The sequence below is a fragment of the Oncorhynchus tshawytscha genome, linkage group LG25 (genome assembly GCF_018296145.1).
Source record: "Oncorhynchus tshawytscha isolate Ot180627B linkage group LG25, Otsh_v2.0, whole genome shotgun sequence".
Lineage (NCBI taxonomy): Eukaryota > Metazoa > Chordata > Actinopteri > Salmoniformes > Salmonidae > Oncorhynchus > Oncorhynchus tshawytscha.
The window spans coordinates 28,881,089-28,902,112 of NC_056453.1; the positions used below are offsets into that span (position 1 = coordinate 28,881,089).

A 21,024-nucleotide genomic window follows, 5' to 3' on the forward strand; every position below is an offset into this window, starting at 1 on the left:
CCATTGACAAAGAGCCATCTCCCCTCCTACAGCGGTATGGTTATGGCTGTTGCTAGGCAGCCAGGGCCAGTTGCTAGGTGATGGTGACGGCATAGGGGCTGGAGGGGTACGACTGAGAACTCATTGGAGGAAAAGGTCAAAGGGAGGGACCTCTGGCTTTCTCATCCAATGTGTTTTGAGGAGGAGATGAAAGAGGATGTGAGGAGTTGAGATCTTCCTACAGAGTGCATGATGAAGCGGAAGGCCCAATGCATTGTGGGAACAGCCCTTAGAGAATGGTCCGGTCTGGGTGTATTGTCATACCTCTCCATTGACACATAGTTGATTAGGTGGTGAGCCAAAGCCAAAAAACATGAAGTTCATCCATCCCCATTGAGAGAACTGCTGCCAATCAGAACTCCCGCACGTACCCCTTGTGATGAAGGCAGCCAATGGCCTGCTTCTATCTGCGATGTACACATCCTCAAATGAAAACGCGAGCTGCTTTCTGTGTGTGTGATGAGCTCCCAAAGACTGAAATAAGATAAATATCTGTTTTTGAGTGCACTTGACATACAGTATGCAGCATACAATACGAATGGTATTGATGGTATGAAGAGCTAACTCTGTTGACCATTTAGCTAATGTTACAGTTTGACTAGCCTAGCCAGCTACTGTAAATGTCAGTTTGCCTGCTCAGGGCTTAGTGTTTCATTAGCCATCTCTCTGTTAGTTAATCACATTTTTCAACCATGTTTTGACATGATTATATGTCTCATTTCAAGCAACTAGCTGCTGGCTTAAAGACCAATGCAATAATATAGCTTGCATGGAAACCCCAATAAAAGCAGATAGAAAGATGTGTCATGTATCCTAGAATAGAGGTTTAAAGACGACAGCTGCATACTAACCAACACAGCATATCCTACACATGTATTTATTTTTAATTTAAACTTTATTTAACTAGGTGTGTCAGGTAGCATAACTTGCAATACAATCATCTCTAAAAACAGCTGGGGAAAATGTAGACAATGTGCTCTCCAATGAGATGACTAGAGTTTGATTTCTAAACCAGAGGAGTTGTCAGATGACTCCACACCATGGTGGACATGCGTAATGTTGGATGCATTGGAATATAAGATATGGACAATGATAAAGAGGCTGCAGGATTATAGAACAAGCAGTTGGGAAATGAATGTTTGAGATTCAAAATACTAAATGTTCAGTGAAGGTGAGTATATTTAGGTGCTTTAAATGATTAGCCTAACTATCCGACTGGAAGTTGACCGTGCCAAATTCTTGCCAATCCATTATTCTACTGCGAACTATGACTGAGTGTGAGACATGTTTTCCATCATGTATGTTTCATGCATATACATTCAAGCAAAGAACACCATCACTGTTACAGCTTTCTTCTATTGAAAGAGAGGAGGACCAAAATGCAGCGTGGTTATTCATAAACATCTTTAATAAAAGATGAAAAATACAAACACTATACAAAAACCGTGAAAACCCAAAACAGCCCTATCTGGTGCAACAAACACAGAGACAGGAACAATCAGCCACAAAACACTCAAAGAATATGGCTGCCTAAATATGGTTCCCAATCAGAGACAACGATAAACACCTGCCTCTGATTGAGAACCACTCTAGGCAACCATAGACTTACCTAGACTACTCTACTAAACACAACCCCATTAATCTACAAAAACCCCTAGACAAGACAAACACATAATCACCCATGTCACACCCTGGCCTGACCAAAATAATAAAGAAAACACAAAATACTAAGACCAGGGCGTGACAATCACATTTAGTGTATCACCCTTTATTGAGTATGGAGACAAATAGCAAAGGTGTCTCAGGCATATTTGAAGTATCTAAATATCGTGTAACCTACCAATCAATGTACTGCATATAGAGAGAGAAGTACCGTGGGAGGTATAATCCTACGGTGTTGCAGTCCAGAAATGAGAGCTTTTTTTTTATCCCTGCCAAAGCCTCTGATGGAGACAGTAGAACGTTTGTCAATGCATGCTTCAGTATCCCCCCGTCTCCCTAGGAAGCATTCGTGTGCCCGAGCCCCATAGCGCGTATCCAAAAGGTTCCCAGCCTGGTCACCAATGTGGCTGACTGCTGTAGAGAGAGACAAGTGCCTTAGCGGACAGAATCTTAAGATCGTGTGATTCAGAGACGAGAACTCTCCCATCTATGTCAAAAGCCTGGGCTCCTGATGTGGACAATAGATTTCTCATCACTGCATTTTACAATAGTAAAACTGAATCTGTTTCTCACCTCGTCTATTTTGAATGTAGTCTTCGAGATGCTCTAACAAGCATTTTAATCTGTAGTTGGCGTTCTTCAACTCGCTGGGGATGGGGCTGGGGATGGGGTTGGGGATGGGGTTGGGGCTGGGGAAGGGGTTGGGGATGGAGATGGGGTTGGGGATGGGGCTGGGGATGGGGATTGGGAAGGGATGGGGCTGGGGCTGGGGCTGGGGCTGGGGCTGGGGCTGGGGCTGGGGCTGGGGCTGGGGCTGGACCAAAGCATATTTAGCTTGGCAATATTAACAAGATGAAATTGTGTCACTTCTCTTGTGTTCATTGCACGCAGAGTCAGGGTATATGCAACAGTTTGGGCTACCTGGCTCATTGCGAACTAATTTGCCAGAATTTTACGTAATTATGACATAACATTGAAGGTTGTGCAATGTAACAAGAATATTTAGACTTAGGGATGCCACCAGTTAGATAAAATACTGAATGGTTCCGTATTTCACTGAAAGAATAAACGTATTGTTTTCGAAATTATAGTTTCCGGATTCAACCATATTAATGACCAAAGGCTCGTATTTCTGTGTGTTATGTTATAATTAAGTCTATGATTTGATAGAGCAGTCTGTCTGAGCGATGGTAGGCAGCAGCAGGCTCGTAAGTATTCATTCAAACAGCACTTACGTGCGTTTTGCCAGCAGCTCTTCGCAAGCACAGCGCTGTTTATGACTGGGGATGGGGCTGGGGATGGGGCTGGGGACGGGGCTGGGGATGGGGTGGGGCTGGGGAGGGGATGGGGCTAGGGTTGGGGCTGGGGCTGGGGATGGGATGGGGCTGGGGATGGGGCTGGAGACGGGGCTGGGATGGGGTGGGGCTGGGGAAGGGGATGGGGCTAGGCATGGGGCTGGGGCTAGGGATGGGATGGGGCTGGGGAAGGGGATGGGGACGGGGCTGGGATGGGGTGGGGCTGGGGAAGGGGATGGGGCTAGGCATGGGGCTGGGGAAGGGGATGGGGCTGGGGCTGGGGCTGGGGATGGGATGGGATGGGGCTGGGGATGGGGCTGGGGATGGGGCTAGGGATGGGGCTGGGGATGGGATGGGGCTGGGGATGGGGCTGGGGATGGGGATGGGGCTGGGCCTGGACCAAAAGTGTGACACCAATCAGCCCCCCTCGAGGGCTGGAGTTGCCCATCCCTGCACTAAGTCTTCCACAAAGTCATCCACTAAGTCATCCCCTCCACAGCCTCCCTGATCATCCTTCTGTCTGGCCAAAGTCTACAGATGGGACAACTGTCACAGATAGACTTGGCTGGGAATGTTCAGGTCCACAAACAGACAAATACACAAACACACACACAGGCGCAAACACACACACACATGCTCGGTGACAAACACACTCACACACACAGCCTGAAACACACCCACGGTGAATTCGACACCCATACACACACATACACACGCTCGGTAACACACACACACACACACACACACACACACACATACACACACAGGCACACACACCCACACTACACACCGGCATGTGCGCACATGCTCATGCTCACACACATGCTGACACAGGCGCACACATTCACACCGTGGGGGTGAGAATGAGAGCAGTGGCGTGTGGCGCAGTATATCTGAGGGTTGGTTTTTTCATCTCTGGAGTTGAAACATCATGCCTGCAGAGTGAGGAAGCGCCTAGCAAGAGACACTGTAGAGGGGAATGGTGTTGAACACTTACAGTATATATACAAAAGTATGTGGATCCTTCAAATTAGTGGTTTAGTCTATTTCAGCCACACCCGTTGCTGACAAGTGTATAACATTGAGCACACAGCCATGTAATCTCCATAGGGAAACATTGGCAGTAGAATGGCTTTAATGGCCTCAGTGACTTTCAACATGGCACATCATAGGATGCCACCTTTCCAACAAGTTAGTTGGTGTCACGCCCTGGTCGAAATATTTTGTGTTTATCTTCATGTATTGGGTCAGGCCAGGGTGTGGCATGGGTTTTTGTATGTGGTGTGTATATATTGGGATTGTAGCTAGTGGGGTGATCTAGCAAAGTCTATGGCTGTCTGGAGTGGTTCTCAATCAGAGGCAGGTGTTTATCGTTGTCTCTGATTGGGAACCATATTTAGGCAGCCATATTCTTTGAGTTTGTCGTGGGTGATTGTCCTTAGTGTCCTTGTTCCTGTCTTTGTTAGGTTTCACAAGTATAGGCTGTTTCGGTTTTCGTTTCATTCATTTACGTTCTTTGTTTTATAGTGTTTGTATTTATTCGTGTTTACATTCGTTCATTAAACATGGATCGCAATCTACACGCTGCATTTTGGTCCGACTCTCCTTCACCACATGAAAACAGAATCACCCACCACAAACGGACCAAGCAGCGTGTCAACAGGCAGGAGCAGCCCAAAGAGGAGATGCGCAATAAGGATTTCTGGACATGGGAGGAAATCCTCGACGGGAGAGGACCCTGGGCTAAACCAGGGGAGTGTAGCCGCCCAAAGGTGCAGCAGGAGAAGAGGCAACAGGAGCAGCCCAAAGAGGAGGACAGTATGGACTATACTTCTTGGGAGGAGATAGACAGGTGGGCGGTCGACCCAGGGAGAGTGCCGGTGCCCGCCTGGGATTCGATGGAGCAGTGCGCAGAAGGTTATCGGAGAATGGAGTTGGCGAAGCAAGCACGGCGGCGCGGACGGAAGCCCGAGAGTCAGCCCCAAAACTTTATTGGGGGGGGGGCTCACAGGGAGTATGGCTACGCCAGGTAGGAGACCTGCGCAAACTCCCTGTGCTTACCGGGGGGCTAGAGAGACCGGGCAGGCACCGTGTTATGCAGTGGTGCGCACGGTGTCCCCAGTGCGGGTGCATAGCCCGGTGCGGTATAATCCAGCTCAGCGTATCGGCCGGGCTAGAGTGGGCATCGAGCCAGGTAAGGTTGGCCAGGCTCGGTGCTCCAGTGCGCCTGCACGGTCCGGTCTATCCAGTACCACCTCCACACACCAGCCCTCCGGTGGCAGCTCCCCGCACCAGGCTTCCTGTACGTGTCCTCGGTTCAGTACCACCAGTGCCAGCACCACGCATCAGGCCTACAGTGCGCCTCGCCTCTCCAGCGCTGCCGGAGCCTTTCTTCTCTCCTGCGCTCCCGGAGTCTCCTGCCTGTTCAGCGCAGCCAGAGCCTTCCTCCTCTACAGCGCTGCTGGAGTCTCCCGCCTGTTCAGCGCAGCCAGAGCTGCCAGCCTGCATGGAGCAGCCAGAGCTGTCAGTCTGCATGGAGCAGCCAGAGTTGTCAGTCTGCATGGAGCAGCCAGAGTTGTCAGTCTGCATGAAGCAGCCAGAGCTGCCAGTCTGCAAGGAGCTGCCAGTCTGCAAGGAGCTGCCAGTCTGCAAGGAGCTGCCAGTCTGCACGGAGCTGCCAGTCTGCACGGAGCTGCCAGTCTGCACGGAGCTGCCAGTCTGCACGGACCTGTCAGTCTGCACGGAGCCGCCAGAGCTGCCAGTCCGTAAGAAGCCGCCAGAGCTGTCAGCCTACATGGAGCAGCCAGAGCCGCCAGTCAGCATGGAGCAGCCAGATCTTTCAGTCTGCCAGGATCCGCCAGTCAGCCAGAGTCTTCCAGATCCGCCAGTCAGCCAGACTCTTCCAGATCTGCCAGTCAGCCAGACTCTTCCAGATCCGCCAGTCAGCCAGACTCTTCCAGATCTGCCAGTCAGCCAGACTCTTCCAGATCCGCCAGTCAGCCAGACTCTTCCAGATCCGCCAGTCAGCCAGACTCTTCCAGATCCGCCAGTCAGCCAGACTCTTCCAGATCCGCCAGTCAGCCAGACTCTTCCAGATCCGCCAGTCAGCCAGACTCTTCCAGATCCGCCAGTCAGCCAGACTCTTCCAGATCTGCCAGTCAACCAGACTCTTCCAGATCTGCCAGTCAACCAGACTATTCCAGATCTGCCAGTCAGCCGGGATCTGCCAGTCAGCCGGGATCTGCCAGTCGGCCGGGATCCGCCAGTCGGCCGGGATCCGCCAGTCGGCCGGGATCCGCCAGTCGGCCGGGATCCGCCAGTCGGCCGGGATCCGCCAGTCGGCCGGGATCCGCCAGTCGGCCGGGATCCGCCAGTCGGCCAGGATCTGCCAGCCAGGATCTGGTCGATCCATCAACCTGCCTGAGCTTCCTCTCACTCCCGAGCTTCCTCTCACTCCCGAGCTTCCTCTCACCCCCGAGCTTTCTCTCACCCCCGAGCTTCCCCTCAGTCCCGAGCTGCCTCAGTCCCGAGCTGTCCTTCAGTTCCGATCTGCTCCTCAGTCCAGTGGGGTTCTGGGTGAGGACTACTAGGCCATGGTCGGCGGCGAGGGTGGACTATCCAGGGACGCGAGGAGAGGGGACTAAGACATTGACTGAGTGGGGTCCACGTCCCGCGCCGGAGCCGCCACCATGGACAGACGCCCACCCGGACCCTCCCTATTGTTTTGAGGTGCGTTCGGGAGTCTGCACCTTAGGGGGGGGGGGTTCTGTCACACCCTGGTCGAAGCATTTTGTGTTTATCTTCATGTATTGGGTCAGACCAGGGTGTGGCATGTTTTTTTTTGTATGTGGTGTGTAAATATTGGGATTGTAGCTAGTGGGGTGATCTAGCAAAGTCTATGGCTGTCTGGAGTGGTTCTCAATCAGAGGCAGGTGTTTATCGTTGTCTCTGATTGGGAACCATATTTAGGCAGCCATATTCTTTGAGTTTGTCGTGGGTGATTGTCCTTAGTGTCCTTGTTCCTGTCTTTGTTAGTTTTCACAAGTATAGGCTGTTTCGGTTTTCGTTTCGTTCATTTAAGGTTCTTTGTTTTGTAGTGTTTGTATTTATTCGTGTTTACGTTCGTTCATTAAACATGGATCGCAATCTACACGCTGCATTTTGGTCCGACTCTCCTTCACCACATGAAAACCGTTACAGTTGGTCATATTTCTGCCCTGCTAGAGCTGCCCCAGTCAAGCGCTATTATTGTAAAGTGGAAATGTCTAGGAACAACAATGGCTCAGCATTAAAGTGGTAGGCCACACAAGCTCACAGAACTGGACTGCTGAAGCACGTAGCGTGTAAAAATCAGCAAAGCAATGTCAGCACAAGAACTGTTCGTCGAGAGCTTCATGAAATGGGTTTCCATGGCTGAGCAGCCACACACAAGCCTAAGATCACCATGTGCAATGCCAAGCGTTGGCTGGAGTGGTGTAAAACTAGCTGCCATTGGACTCTGGAGCAATTTATTTATATATATTTATTTAACCAGGTAGGCTAGTTGAGAACAAGTTCTCATTTGCAACTGCGACCTGGCCAGATAAAGCAAAGCAGTTCGACACATACAACAACACAGAGTTACACATGGAATAAACAAACATACAATCAATAATACAGTAGAAAGATCTATATACAGCATGTGCAAAAGAGGTAGGATAAGAGAGGTAAAGGCAATAAATAGGCCATAGTGGTAAAGTAATTACAATATAGCAATTAAACACTGGAACGGTAGGATGTGCAGAAGATGAGTGTGCAAGTTGAGATACTGGGGTGTAAAGGAGCAAGATAAATATATAAATAAATACAGTATGGGGATGAGGTAGATTGGATGGGCTATTTACAGATGAGCTATGTGCAGTGAAATGTGAGCTGCTCTAACAACTGGTGCTTTAAGCTAGGGAGGGAGGTAAGAGTCTCCAGCTTCAGAGATTTTGGAGTTCGTTCCAGAGATTGGCAACAGAGAACTGGAAGGAGAGGTGGCCAAAGGAAGAATTGGCTTTGGTGGTGACCAGTGAGATATACCTGCTGGAGCGCATGCTACGGGTGGGTGCTGCTGTGGTGACCAGTGAGCTGAGATAAGGCCGGGCTTTACCTAGCAGAGACTTGTAAATGACCTGGAGCCAGTGGGTTTGGCGACGAGTATGAAGCGACGGCCAGCCAATGAGATCATACAGGTCGCAGTGGTGGGTAGTAATATGGGGCTCTGGTGACAAAATGGATGGCACTGTGATAGACTGCATCCAATTTGTTGAGTAGAGTGTTTTGGAAATGACATCGCCGAAGTAATGGAAATGCGTTCTCTGGGGTGATGAATTATGCTTCACCATCTGGCAGTCTGATGGATGAATCTTAGTTTGACGGTTGCCAGAAGAACGCTACCTGCACCAATGCATAGTGCCAACTGTAAAGTTTGGGGGAGGAGGAATAATGGTCTGGGGCTGTTTTTCATGGTTCGTGCTAGGCCCCTTAGTTCCAGTGAAGGGAAATCTTAACTCTACAGCATACAATGACATTGTAGATGATTTTGTCCTTCCAACTTTGTGGCAATAGTTTTGGGAAGGCCCTTTCTTGTTTTAGTATGACAATGCCCCCGTGCACAAAGCGAGGTCCATACAGAAATGGTTGAGATCGGTGTGTAAGAACTTGACTGGCCTGCACAGAGCCCTGACCTCAAACCCATCGAACACCTTTGGGATGAATTGGAACGCCGACTGTGAGCCAGGCCTAATCACCCAACATCAGGGCCCGACCTCACTAATGCTCTTGTGGATGAATGGAAGCAGGTCCCTGCAACAATGTTCCAACATCTAGTAGAAAGCCTTCCCAGAAGAGTGGAGGCTGTTATAGCAGCAGGGTGGACCAACTCCATTTTAATACCCATAATTTTGGAAAGAGATGTTTGACGAGCAGATGTCTACATACTGTTGGTCATGTAGTGTACATGAATAATAATATTATTATTATCATTCTATTGTGGTTTTTTTCAGTAAATTTGTCTTGTATCTCAACAAACCACAGCACAGCATCACCACATAAGTATATAAATACATAAACCACGAGCAATAACTACAGCAGGTAACAAGTTGATACAGTTCAGTTTGTAAATTCAAATTGACTTATACTAGTGCGGACAAATGATTTCTGGGCTCTGGCGGTTTTGTACAGAATGTCTCTATATGGACGGCCTGATGGTAGGAGCTGGTACTCTTGGTTCAGTGGGTGTGTCAAGTCGGTGGCAATTCTCACTCCTGCCTGCACCACTCTCTCCAAGAACAAATTTTCCATGCTCTTGAGATTAACTCCATTGATTTTACTGTGTGTGTGTGTGTGTGTGTGTGTGTGTGTGTGTGTGTGTCTGTGTGTGTGCCTATGTGTGCGTGCCTGTGTGTGCGTGCCTGTGTGTGCGTGCCTGTGTGTGTGTGTGTGCGCGTCCCTGTGTGTGTGCACGTTCCTGTGTGTGTGCACGTCCCTGTGTGTGTGTGCACATCCCTGTGTGTGTGTGCGTGTTTAAACGTACACTACCGTTCAAAAGTTTGGGGTCACTTAGAAATGTCCTTGTTTTTGAAAGAAATATGATTTTTTTGTCCATTAAAATAACATCAAATTGATCAGAAATACAGTGTGGGCATTGTTATTGTTGTAAATGATTATCGTAGCTGGAAACAGCTTATTTATTATGGAATATCTACATATGCATACAGACGCCCATTATCAGCAACCATCACTCCTGTTTCCAATGGCACGTTGTGTTAGCCAATGGCACGCTGTGTTAGCTAATAAGATTTTCAGTTTCTTGGCAATTTCTCACATGGAATAGCCTTCATTTCTCAGAACAAGAATAGACTGACGAGTTTCAGAAGAAAGTTATTTGTTTCTATTTTTACCCTGTAATCGAACCCACAAATGCTGATCCTCCAGATACTCAACTAGTCTAAAGAAGGACAGTTTTATTGCTTCTTTAAGGACGACAACAGTTTCTAGCTGTGCTAACATAATTGCAAAAGGGTTGCTCAATTAGCCTTTTAAAATGATAAACTTGTATTAGCTAACACAGCGTGCCATTTGAACACAGGAGTGATGGTTGCTGATAATGGGCCCTTGTACGCCTGTGTAGATATTCCATTAAAAATCTGTCGTTTGCAGCTACAATAGTAATTTACAAAATGAGCAATGTCTACACTGTATTTCTGATCGATAATGGACAAAAAAATGCTTTTCTTTCAAAAACAAGGACATTTCTAAGTGACCCCAAAGCTTTGAACGGTGGTGTATAGCTGCTCTGTTTTCTGTTCTCTCCCCTACTTTCACTTTCTTTCCTTTTCTCCTCTACTTCTCTGCTAGAGGTTGGTTGTATCTCAATTCAATTTAAATTCAATTTCAATTTAAGGGGCTTTATTGGCATGGGAAACATGTTTACATTGCCAAAGCAAGTGAAATAGATAATACAATAAACAAAAGTGAAATAAGCAATACAAAATGAACAGTTAACATTACACTAACAAACGTTTTTTTAAATAAAGACATTTCAAATGTCATATTATGTTTCTATACAATGTTATAATGACAGTTAAAGTGCAAATAGTTAAAGTACAAAAGGGAAAATAAATAAATATAAATATAGTTTTGTTCTTCACTGGTTGCCCTTTTCTTGTGGCAACAGGTCACACATATTGCTGCTGTGATGGCACACTGTGGTATTTCACCCAATAGATATGGGAGTTTATCAAAATTGGATTTGTTTTCGAATTCTTTGTGGGTCTGTGTAATCTGAGGGAAATATGTGTTTCTAATATGGTCATACATTTGGCAGGAGGTTAGGAAGTGCAGCTCAGTTTCCACCTAATTTTGTGGGCAGTGTGCACGGTCTCTCTCTCTCTCTCTCTCTCTCTCTCTCTCTCTCTCTGTCTCTGTCTCTGTCTCTGTCTCTGTCTCTCTCTCTCTCTCTCTCTCTCTGTCTCTCTTTCTTTGTCTCTCCCCCTCTCTCTCTCTCTGTGCTTTGTCTCTCTCCCCCTCTCTCTCTCTCTCGGTCTCTGTCTCTCTGTGCTGTATAGAGTTAAGTGAGGAGAGGAGTGTGTGATTGATTAGCTTTAGGGGTCAAGTTTGACAAAATCAAATTAGGTTAGGGTTAGGCAGACAGACAGACAGACAGACAGACAGACAGACAGACAGACAGACAGACAGACAGACAGGGATACAGGGATACAGGGATACAGGGATACAGGGCCTGATCTTGCAGCTCCACACAGTGGTCATATATGATACAACACCCTGGCACACTGAGGGGAGAGAGAGCGCGGAGAGAGATTTTTTTCAACAATGGACATGACTTCATTGTGGCGCAGCTGTTGCTCCCAGTTACAGGTAAAATTACACACAGCCTCAGTTGACCCCAGAAACCAAAATGTGCCAGTCAGTGTATTGTGTTAAGAGGGGCATGCAGTCCTGGGGTCTTACTCAGCACTAATACAACCAGCACTGTGCCGACACCTTAGGGTTGTGTCTTTCTGACAGTGAATCTCTCGCATGGACCTAGATCCCACTGCTTTCACTCAGTGTTTTTTCTGGGTCAGAGTGAACCACCAACCAAAATAACTGTGTGGCAGGGGGTTGTCACCTACCAGACCATGTGGCAGGGGGTTGTCACCTACCAGACCATGTGGCAGGGGGTTGTCACCTACCAGACCATGTGGCAGGGGGCTGTCACCTACCAGACCATGTGGCAGGGGTTGTCACCTACCTGACCATGTGGCAGGGGGCTGTCACCTACCAGACCATGTTGCAGGGGGTTGTCACCTACCAGACCATGTGGCAGGGGGTTGTCACCTACCAGACCATGTGGCAGGGGGTTGTCACCTACCAGACCATGTGGCAGGGGGCTGTCACCTACCAGACCATGTGGCAGGGGGTTGTCACCTACCTGACCATGTGGCAGGGGCTGTCACCTACCAGACCATGTGGCAGGGGGCTGTCACCTACCAGACCATGTGGCAGGGGGCTGTCATCTACCAGACCATGTGGCAGGGGGTTGTCACCTACCAGACCATGTGGCAGGGGTTGTCACCTACCAGACCATGTGGCAGGGGGCTGTCACCTACCAGACCATGTGGCAGGGGGCTGTCACCTACCAAACCATGTGGCAGGGGTTGTCACCTACCAGACCATGTGGCAGGGGGCTGTCACCTGACCATGTGGCAGGGGGCTGTCACCTACCTGACCATGTGGCAGGGGGCTGTCACCTACCAGACCATGTGGCAGGGGGCTGTCACCTACCAGACCATGTGGCAGGGGGTTGTCACCTACCAGACCATGTGGCAGGGGGGGTGGCAGGGGGCTGTCACCTACCAGACCATGTGGCAGGGGGCTGTCACCTACCAGACCATGTGGCAGGGGGCTGTCACCTACCAGACCATGTGGCAGGGGGCTGTCACCATCAGACCATGGGGCAGGGGGCTGTCACCTACCAGACCATGTGGCAGGGGGCTGTCACCTATCAGACCATGGGGCAGGGGGCTGTCACCTACCAGACCATGTGGCAGGGGGCTGTCACCTATCAGACCATGGGGCAGGGGGCTGTCACCTACCAGACCATGTGGCAGGGGCTGTCACCTATCAGACCATGGGGCAGGGGGCTGTCACCTATCAGACCATCAGACCATGTGGCAGGGGGCTGTCACCTACCAGACCATGTGGCAGGGGCTGTCACCTATCAGACCATGTGGCAGGGGGCTCAGTGGCAGGGGCTGTCACCTACCAGACCATGTGGCAGGGGGCTGTCACCTATCAGACCATGTGGCAGGGGGCTGTCACCTACCAGACCATGTGGCAGGGGGCTGTCACCTATCAGACCATGGGGCAGGGGCTGTCACCTACCAGACCATGTGGCAGGGGCTGTCACCTATCAGACCATGTGGCAGGGGCTGTCACCTATCAGACCATGTGGCAGGGGGCTGTCACCTATCAGACCATGGGGCAGGGGGCTGTCACCTATCAGACCATGGGGCAGGGGGCTGTCACCTACCAGACCATGTGGCAGAGGGCTGTCACCTACCAGACCATGTGGCAGGGGGCTGTCACCAATCAGACCATGTGGCAGGGGGCTGTCACCTACCAGTAACATACCAGTGACATAACAAGTTCATAACAAGTTCTGTTTTCTTAGTTCTTCTGTGTATATATATATATCTTTACATATATTTATAACCCCCCCCCAGGCTGACAGTATAATTAACAAAGTGGCAGAGTGTAATCTAAACCTAAGCAATCCACAACCGTGAGTGTGTGTGTGTGTGTGTGTGTGTGTGTGTGTGTGTGTGTGTGTGTGTGTGTGTGTGTGTGTGTGTGTGTGTGTGTGTGTGAGTGTGTGTGTGTGTGTGTGTGCGTTTGTGTGAGTGTGCGTGTGTGCTGTGTGCATACAGTAAATGTGTGAAGCTGTGTGTGTGTGTGTGTGAGAGAGAGAGAGAGAGAGAGAGAGAGAGAGAGATGTGCAGCTCTCTGAGTGACCTTGTCTTCTGCCCTGGTGAGTAGGGCTGACAGGTCTCCAATATGGTTGCTCTGTATCACAGCCGACCCCGTCAATCCATTGATCCAGACCTCAGCAACTACAGTACACTACATACACACTCACACTGGGACACTGAGAGAGAGCTCAATCACCAGCATGTCATATACTGCATTCTTCTTAGTTAAGGTTGAATCAGTCACTGGTTAGCTAGGTAGCATATAGGCTATCCTATCCGGACGAGGCAAATGTTTGATTACACGTTTTCTGTGTGTGTGTGTGTGTGTGTGTGGGTGTGAGACAAGCCTGTTAATCACCTCTCCAGCGTCTGCATAGCGTTGAGGTTGTTGAGTTGTTATCTGTGTATTCACCTCTGCGGAAGTACCACCATCTAGAGGTAGTCATGTGTAATTATAAACTGGTGCGTCGTCCCTGAATGCTGATTGGCTGACAGCTGTGATATATCATGGGTATGACAAAACTGTTATTTTATTGCTCAAATTACGTTGGAAACCAATTTATAATAGCAATAAAGCACCTCGGGGGGTTGTGATATATGGCCAATATACACTATAAAGTGCATTCGGAAAAGATTCAGACCCCTTGACTTTTTCCACATTTTGTTAGGTTACAGCCTTGTTCTAAAATTGATTCAATCGTTTTTCCCTCACCAGTCTGCACATAATACCCCATAATGACAAAGCAAAAACAGGATTTTTAAAATGTTTGCTAATTTATAAAATATAGAAAACTGAAATATCACATTTACATAAGTATTCAGATCCACAGCCTTGAGTCTTCTTTGGTATGACCTTACAAGCTTGCCACACCTGTATTTGGGGAGTTTCTCCCATTCTTCTCTGCAGATCCTCTCAAGTTCTGTCAGGTTGGATGGGGAGCATCGCTGCACAGCTATTTTTAGGTCTCTCCAGAGATGTTTGATCAGGTTAAAGTCTTGGCTCTGGCTGGGCCACTCAAGGACATTCAGAGACTTGTCCTGAAGCCAATCCTGTCTTGTCTTGGCTGTGTGCTTAGGGTCATTGTCCTGTTGGAAGGTGAACCTTCGGGATGAAAAACATCCCCACAGTATGATGCTGCCACCACCATGCTTCATCGTAAGGATGGTGCCAGGTTTCCTCCAGTGGTGACGCTTGGCATTCAGGTCAAAGAGTTGGATCTTGGTTTCATCAGACCAGAGAATCTTGTTTCTCATGGTCTGAGAGTCTTTAGGTGCCTTTTGGCAAACTCCAAGCGGGCTGTCATGTGCCTTTTATTAAGGAATGCTTCCGTCTGGCCACTCTACCATAAACGCCTGATTCAGGGAGTGCGGCAGAGATGATTGTCCTTCTGGAAGCTTCTCCCATCTCCACAGAGGAACTCTAGTGCTCTGTCAGAGTGAACATCAGGTTCTTGGTCACCTCCCTGACCAAGGCCCTTACTCCCGATTGCTCAGTTTGGTCGTGCGGCTAGCTGTAGGAAGAGTCTTGGTGGTTCCACACTTCTTCAATTTAAGAATGATGGAGGCCACTGTGTTCTTGGGGACCTTCAATGCTGCAGAAATGTTTTGGTACCCTTACCCAGATCTGTGCCTCGACACAATCCTGTCTCGGAGCTCTACGGACAATTCCTTCGACCTCATAGCTTGGTTTTTGCTCTGACATGCACTGTCAACTGTGGGACCTTATATAGACAGTTGTGTGCTTTTCCAAATCATGTCCAATCAATTGAATTTACCACAGGTGGACTCCAATCAAGTTGTAGAAACATCTCAAGGAGGATCAATGGAAACAGGATGCACCTGAGTCTCATGGCGAAGAGTCTGAATACTTATGTAAATAAGGTATTTCTGTTGTATTTAATACATTTGCAAAAATGCAAAAATGTCTAAAAACCGTTTTTTACTTCGTCATTATAGTGTGTAGATTGCGGTATAGTGTGTAGATAAAATGTTTTTTTTTAAATACATTTTAGATTAAGGCTGTAACGTAACAAAATGTGGAAAAAGTCAAAGGGTCTGAATACATTCTAAAGGCACTATATGTACAAAGTATGTGGACACCCCTTCAAATGAGTGGATTTGGCTATTTCAGCCACACTATTGATGACAGGTGTATAAAATCGAGCACACAGCCATGCAAACTCCATAGACAAACATTGGCATTAGAATAGCCTTACTGAAGAGCTCAGTGACTTTCAACGTGGCACCGTCATAGTGCCACCTTTCCAACAAGTCAGTTTGTAAAATGTCTGCCCTGCTCGAGCTGCCCCGGTCAACTGTAAGTGCTGTTATTGTGAAGTGGAAACGTCCATGAGCAACAACTGCTCAGCCACGAAGTATTAGGCCACACAAGCTCACAGAACGGGACCACTGACTGCTGAAGCACGTAGCATGTGAAAATAGTTGCAAAACTGCCTCTGGAAGCAGCGTCACCACAATAACTTTTTGTCGGGAGCTTCATGAATTGGGTTTCCATGGCCGAGCAGCCGAACACAAGCCTAAGATAACCATGCACAATGCCAAGCGTCGGCTGGAGTGGTGTAAAGCTCACTGGAGTGATGAATCACGCTTCACCATCTGGCAGTCTGATGGATGAATCTTAGTTTAACGGATGCCAGGAGAACGCTACCTGCACCAATGCATAGTGCCAACTGTAAAGTTTGGTGGACGAGGAATAATGGTTTGGGGCTGTTTTTCATGGTTCTGGCCCCTTAGATCCATTGAAGGGAAATCTTAACTCTACAGCATACGATGACATTGTAGACAATTTTGTGCTTCCAACTTTGTGGCAACAGTTTGGGGAATGCCCTTTCCTGTTTCAGCATGACAATGCCCCTGTGTACAAAGCGAGGTTCATACAAAAATGTTATTTTTCGAGATCGGTGTGTAAGAACTTGACTGGCCTGCACAGAGCCCTGACCTCAACCCCATCGAACACCTTTGGGATTAATTGAATCGCTGACTGCGAGCCAGGCCTAGTCGCCCAACATCAGTGCCCGACCTGCTCTTGTGGCTGAATGGAAGCAAGTCCCCTCAACAATGTTCCAACATCTAGTGGAAAGCCTTCCCAGAAGAGTGGAGGCTTTTATAGCAGCAAAGGGGGAAACAACTCCATATTCAAGCCCATGATTTTGTAATGAGATGTTCGACAAGCAGGTATCCACCCACTTTTGGTCATGTAGTGTACCACGACTAAGGGCTGTGTCCAGGCACACTCTTAGGTGTCGTGCCTAAGAATGTGGTATATTGGCCATATACCACACCCCTTCGGGCCTTGTTGCTTAAGCACTGGACATTCCCTCCCAGCTAGGGTGTTTGGAGTAGCACTAGACTGTTCCATTCCCTCCCAGCTAGGGTGTTTGGAGTAGCAATAGACTGTTCCATTCCCTCCCAGCTGTATGGGGTTTGGAGTAGCACTGTGGAGAAGCATACAACTGGCAGACTCTTCACCAATGTGAAATAATTCATCAGCCTCCTTCTTGTGTCAATCTGTTGTGTACCAGTTGATACATTAAAGAGGAAGTCATGTGTTTCCCATGTTACAATCTTATGATTCCTTGGTTTTGCTAATAATGTGTTTCTCCAGCTCCAGGCTCCAGTGAGAATGCAGAGGAGCGTGTGTTTCGGGAGCGCATGCGGCCAAGGAAGAGGCAGGGTGCTGTACGAAGGAGGGTCCATCAGGTCAACGGACACAAGTTCATGGCCACATACCTACGACAGCCTACCTACTGCTCCCACTGCAGAGACTTTATATGGTGAGAGACACACACACACCTACCTACGTCAGCTTATAGAGACTTTATATGGTGAGAGACACACACACACCTACCTACGTCAGCTTATAGAGACTTTATATGGTGAGAGACACACACACACCTACCTACGTCAGCTTATAGAGACTTTATATGGTGAGAGACACACACACACCTACCTACGTCAGCTTATAGAGACTTTATATGGTGAGAGACACACACACACCTACCTACGTCAGCTTATAGAGACTTTATATGGTGAGAGACACACACACACCTACCTACGTCAGCTTATAGAGACTTTATATGCGTGGTCATGGACGGTCGGCGCTCTTGTCTGTCAGTGTTGCCATGGAGACAGTGGGAAAAGCCCCTAGGCTAGACATTACAGTGTGACAGTGGAAGCTTTATCCTGGAGAGTCCAGCTGGTTCTCTGTTCCCCGATGGCACCAAGCTACATGCACCAAGCTACATGCACCAAGCTACATGCACCAAGCACGCATCTGTAGTACAAGCTGACAATTCCTGCTTCCCAGGGCTTATGACCTAACAAATCACCGTAGTGCACACGGAGTCCGAGTGTCTTAAAGCTGTGAGAAGAGTCTGATCTGAACTGGGAACAGTGCCTGCCTACAGGTTGATGTTACTTTAAACAGTATCTCATTGATACAACAGGAGTCTTGATGGCAGTGCACAATAGTCTTTCTCTCACTTACAAGTGCCTCCAGTTCTCTGATGAACTTTGAAACACAGAGTGTCGCTGTCAAAAGGTCCCTAACTGACTGCAGGACACTGTCGCAATTTCAGATGCTCCCATTTCCACCTGAGACTTACCCCACACCAGTGTGTCGTCAGTGTGTATGTTCGTGTAAAAGCTCTAGTGTTATTTTTGGCGAACTGTGTTTCCATCAGGAGTGTGACACAAAAGACGTGTGAAGAGCAGAATCAACAACCTCTGCATCATCACGACAGCTGCTTTGTGAGAAGGTGTTTGCTGTGGAAGTTGTTAACCCATGTTCACAGTTAGACATTTTTCTGTAAATGCCAGCTAAAAAGACCCCGTTTCCAGGGCCTTGGCCCCAAGTCAGAGCAGGTCAGCTGAGGCCATTGCCCAGTGAGACACTGGAGATGGTCCATGGAGGTGGAAACAAAAAAGTCTGAGCCTTTTTGGTAAAACACTGAGGTAAGTCTCAGGTGGAAATTGGCCATAAGTGTAACAGGGGGGTAATGGGGTGACGTGGCTCCCTGACAGAGGTGATAAAGAGTGTTAGCACACAGCTGTGGCTATTTCAGGCCCAGCCTCTCCATCTTCCCTCCACCCCCTCCTCCCCCTCTCACACCCCGACTCAGCCATAAAATATGGCCACATTGCCACAGTGACAGCTCTGCTAAAGGTGGCAGAACACACTGCTCTGGCTCGGGAACCTGACATGTAGCACCTAGCAATGTACCTGATGAACTTATTAAATTAGACTGAGAGGCACAGTCTGTAAGAATTCCTGCTGTTCAATGGTTCAATTTCAATTAAAGTCGCACTCCAGTCTGCATTTATCACCTGATTTACTTAGCAAAAGGCACATCTCAATTGGTGGTCCAGGTATCCTCATGACATGGCACTAGTGGGGGGTGGGGGGCTTTCCTCTTTTGTTCTCTATAGAGCCCCACATTGGAGGTGTCATAATACCCATAAAATCTAATGGTCAAACATGTAAATGGTTCCAATCGTTTTTCCACCATTCATGTTATTTTAGAAACACTTCAAAGGGCTGTGTTTTGTGTAGTCTTACCCTGGTATGACGTTTTTATAACCGTGTAAATCTCTCTCGGACAAGGTGACTTTTAGCAATATATTCGGCTCTATTTACTCTCAGATTCGGAAATGCTAATTAGCATCAACGTAGACATCATGCAAGACTACAAATCCCTGCCATCTCCTGCACGTCGTCTCTAGCTGACACCTTTGCTAACAGGTATTGTGTCAATTTAAAGGGTGCCCAAGACAGTTTACAGAATTGTCAATGTAAAATAAATGTAGTCAATTTATTTAATACTAAATGTACCTAGCTTTAGACAGTTCATCCAGAGATACTTACCTTTGCCTCGATTCGGCAGTCTCGTCCAAATCATCATGGCATTCGTAGATCTTTATGATAGCCACATTAGCAACTAATTACCATTTAATTTTGGGGGTGTAAATACAGGTGAATATATTGATTAAAGTAGTACATGGTTAAAGTTGTACATGGTTATCAAATGCCTACACGAAATACAGCCCTTATTTTAAGTGTTTCTAAAATCCCTTATAGGAAAAATGAATGGTGGACAAACGATTGGAACCAGTTCCTTGTTTGACCGCTAGGTTTAATGGGTATTATGACTCATACTGTGGTACTCTATTGTTTCTCCATTGTTCCCCCAAGCAAGGGGGGAGGCCGATGACATCAGAGGGCACCATTGACCAACTCCCTGAATGGCCGACTACATGAAGTTTGCACTTGCACCGCACTTGCTCAAAACATATTTTTTTACCTTCAAGTGTTGTCCACATTACTATATTTATACGTGGGATATTGATTTTCAACAGGAAAAGGGAAAAATAGCTTTAATTACAGTTTACTTGAAGCACAGTCAGGCTGTTGAAATTACAGATTGAGCCTTCAATCAGAAACACGAAAAAAATGTATGTGAATGTGACAAAGCTGTGAGGGTCTTCAAATATAGCAAGGAGTTTGAAACGTTTTAAATTGGGTCAGGAAATATTTATTTTGGATCCAAACATATGCACTTCATTCTAAGCAACACCTTACAATTCCACTTGTCTAATATAATAATGTTCCATTTTGAATCTGACTCTATGTTGCATTGAGTGAAATGTCAGTGAGACTATGCATCTATCTCAACAGGGGTGTGATCGGGAAACAGGGCTACCAGTGTCAAGGTGATATAGCTACTTTCTCTCTCCTTACTGGCACTTTCTCTGTGTGACATCTATCTGCACACCAATATGTATTCCTATTACTCTATACGTAATAGGGCCTTTGGGGATAAGTCAACTAACGTGTTGAAATGGAAGTGAATGACTGAGTTGTCTGGTGTCTCCTAGTGTGCACGTGTGTAGTCCATAAGCGATGCCACGAGCTCATCATCACAAAGTGTGCTGGGATGAAGAAAGACAAGGAGGACACTACACCAGAGGAGGTAGGCATCTCTCCACATATTAGTTATTATTAGGTGAATCAATCTAGGGGTGTGACTGTGTTATTATCAGTGTTCTTTGTCTCCCCCTGCAGGTTGGATCCCAGCGGTTCAGTGTTAATATGCCTCATAAGTTTGGTATTCACAACTTCAAAGTCCTAACCTTCTGTGACCACTGTGGATCACTATTGTGGGGCCTGCTCAGACAAGGGCTGCAATGCAAAGGTATGCCAGAAGCACACACACAGGCATATGCACACACACACACACACACACACACACACACACACACACACACACACACACACACACACACACACACACACACACACACACACACACACTGACATATAGAAACAAATGCACTACAACTCACTACTAATCACGGACATTGAAACTATAGCGGTGTGCAATAACATTATGTGCAACGCTCAGGGACCTTGGACATTAAGGGGGTGTGTATTCAGACCCCTTGACTTTTCCCACATTGTGTTATGTTACAGCCTTACTCTATAATTAATTCATTTTTTACCTCATCAGTCT

At 47.6% G+C, this 21,024-nt stretch overlaps 1 protein-coding gene across 1 annotated transcript in view; it reads left to right on the forward strand.

The window, feature by feature from the left end:
- The window catches only part of LOC112224582 (protein kinase C epsilon type), a 163,115-nt gene that overhangs the window by 68,091 nt on the left and 74,000 nt on the right, over positions 1-21,024 (forward strand). The window contains exons 3-6 of the mRNA XM_042306204.1: positions 17,121-17,289; positions 20,190-20,224; positions 20,390-20,484; positions 20,577-20,706. Coding sequence (XP_042162138.1) covers positions 17,121-17,289; positions 20,190-20,224; positions 20,390-20,484; positions 20,577-20,706 — 429 coding nt within the window. The remainder of the gene's footprint in view (positions 1-17,120; positions 17,290-20,189; positions 20,225-20,389; positions 20,485-20,576; positions 20,707-21,024) is intronic.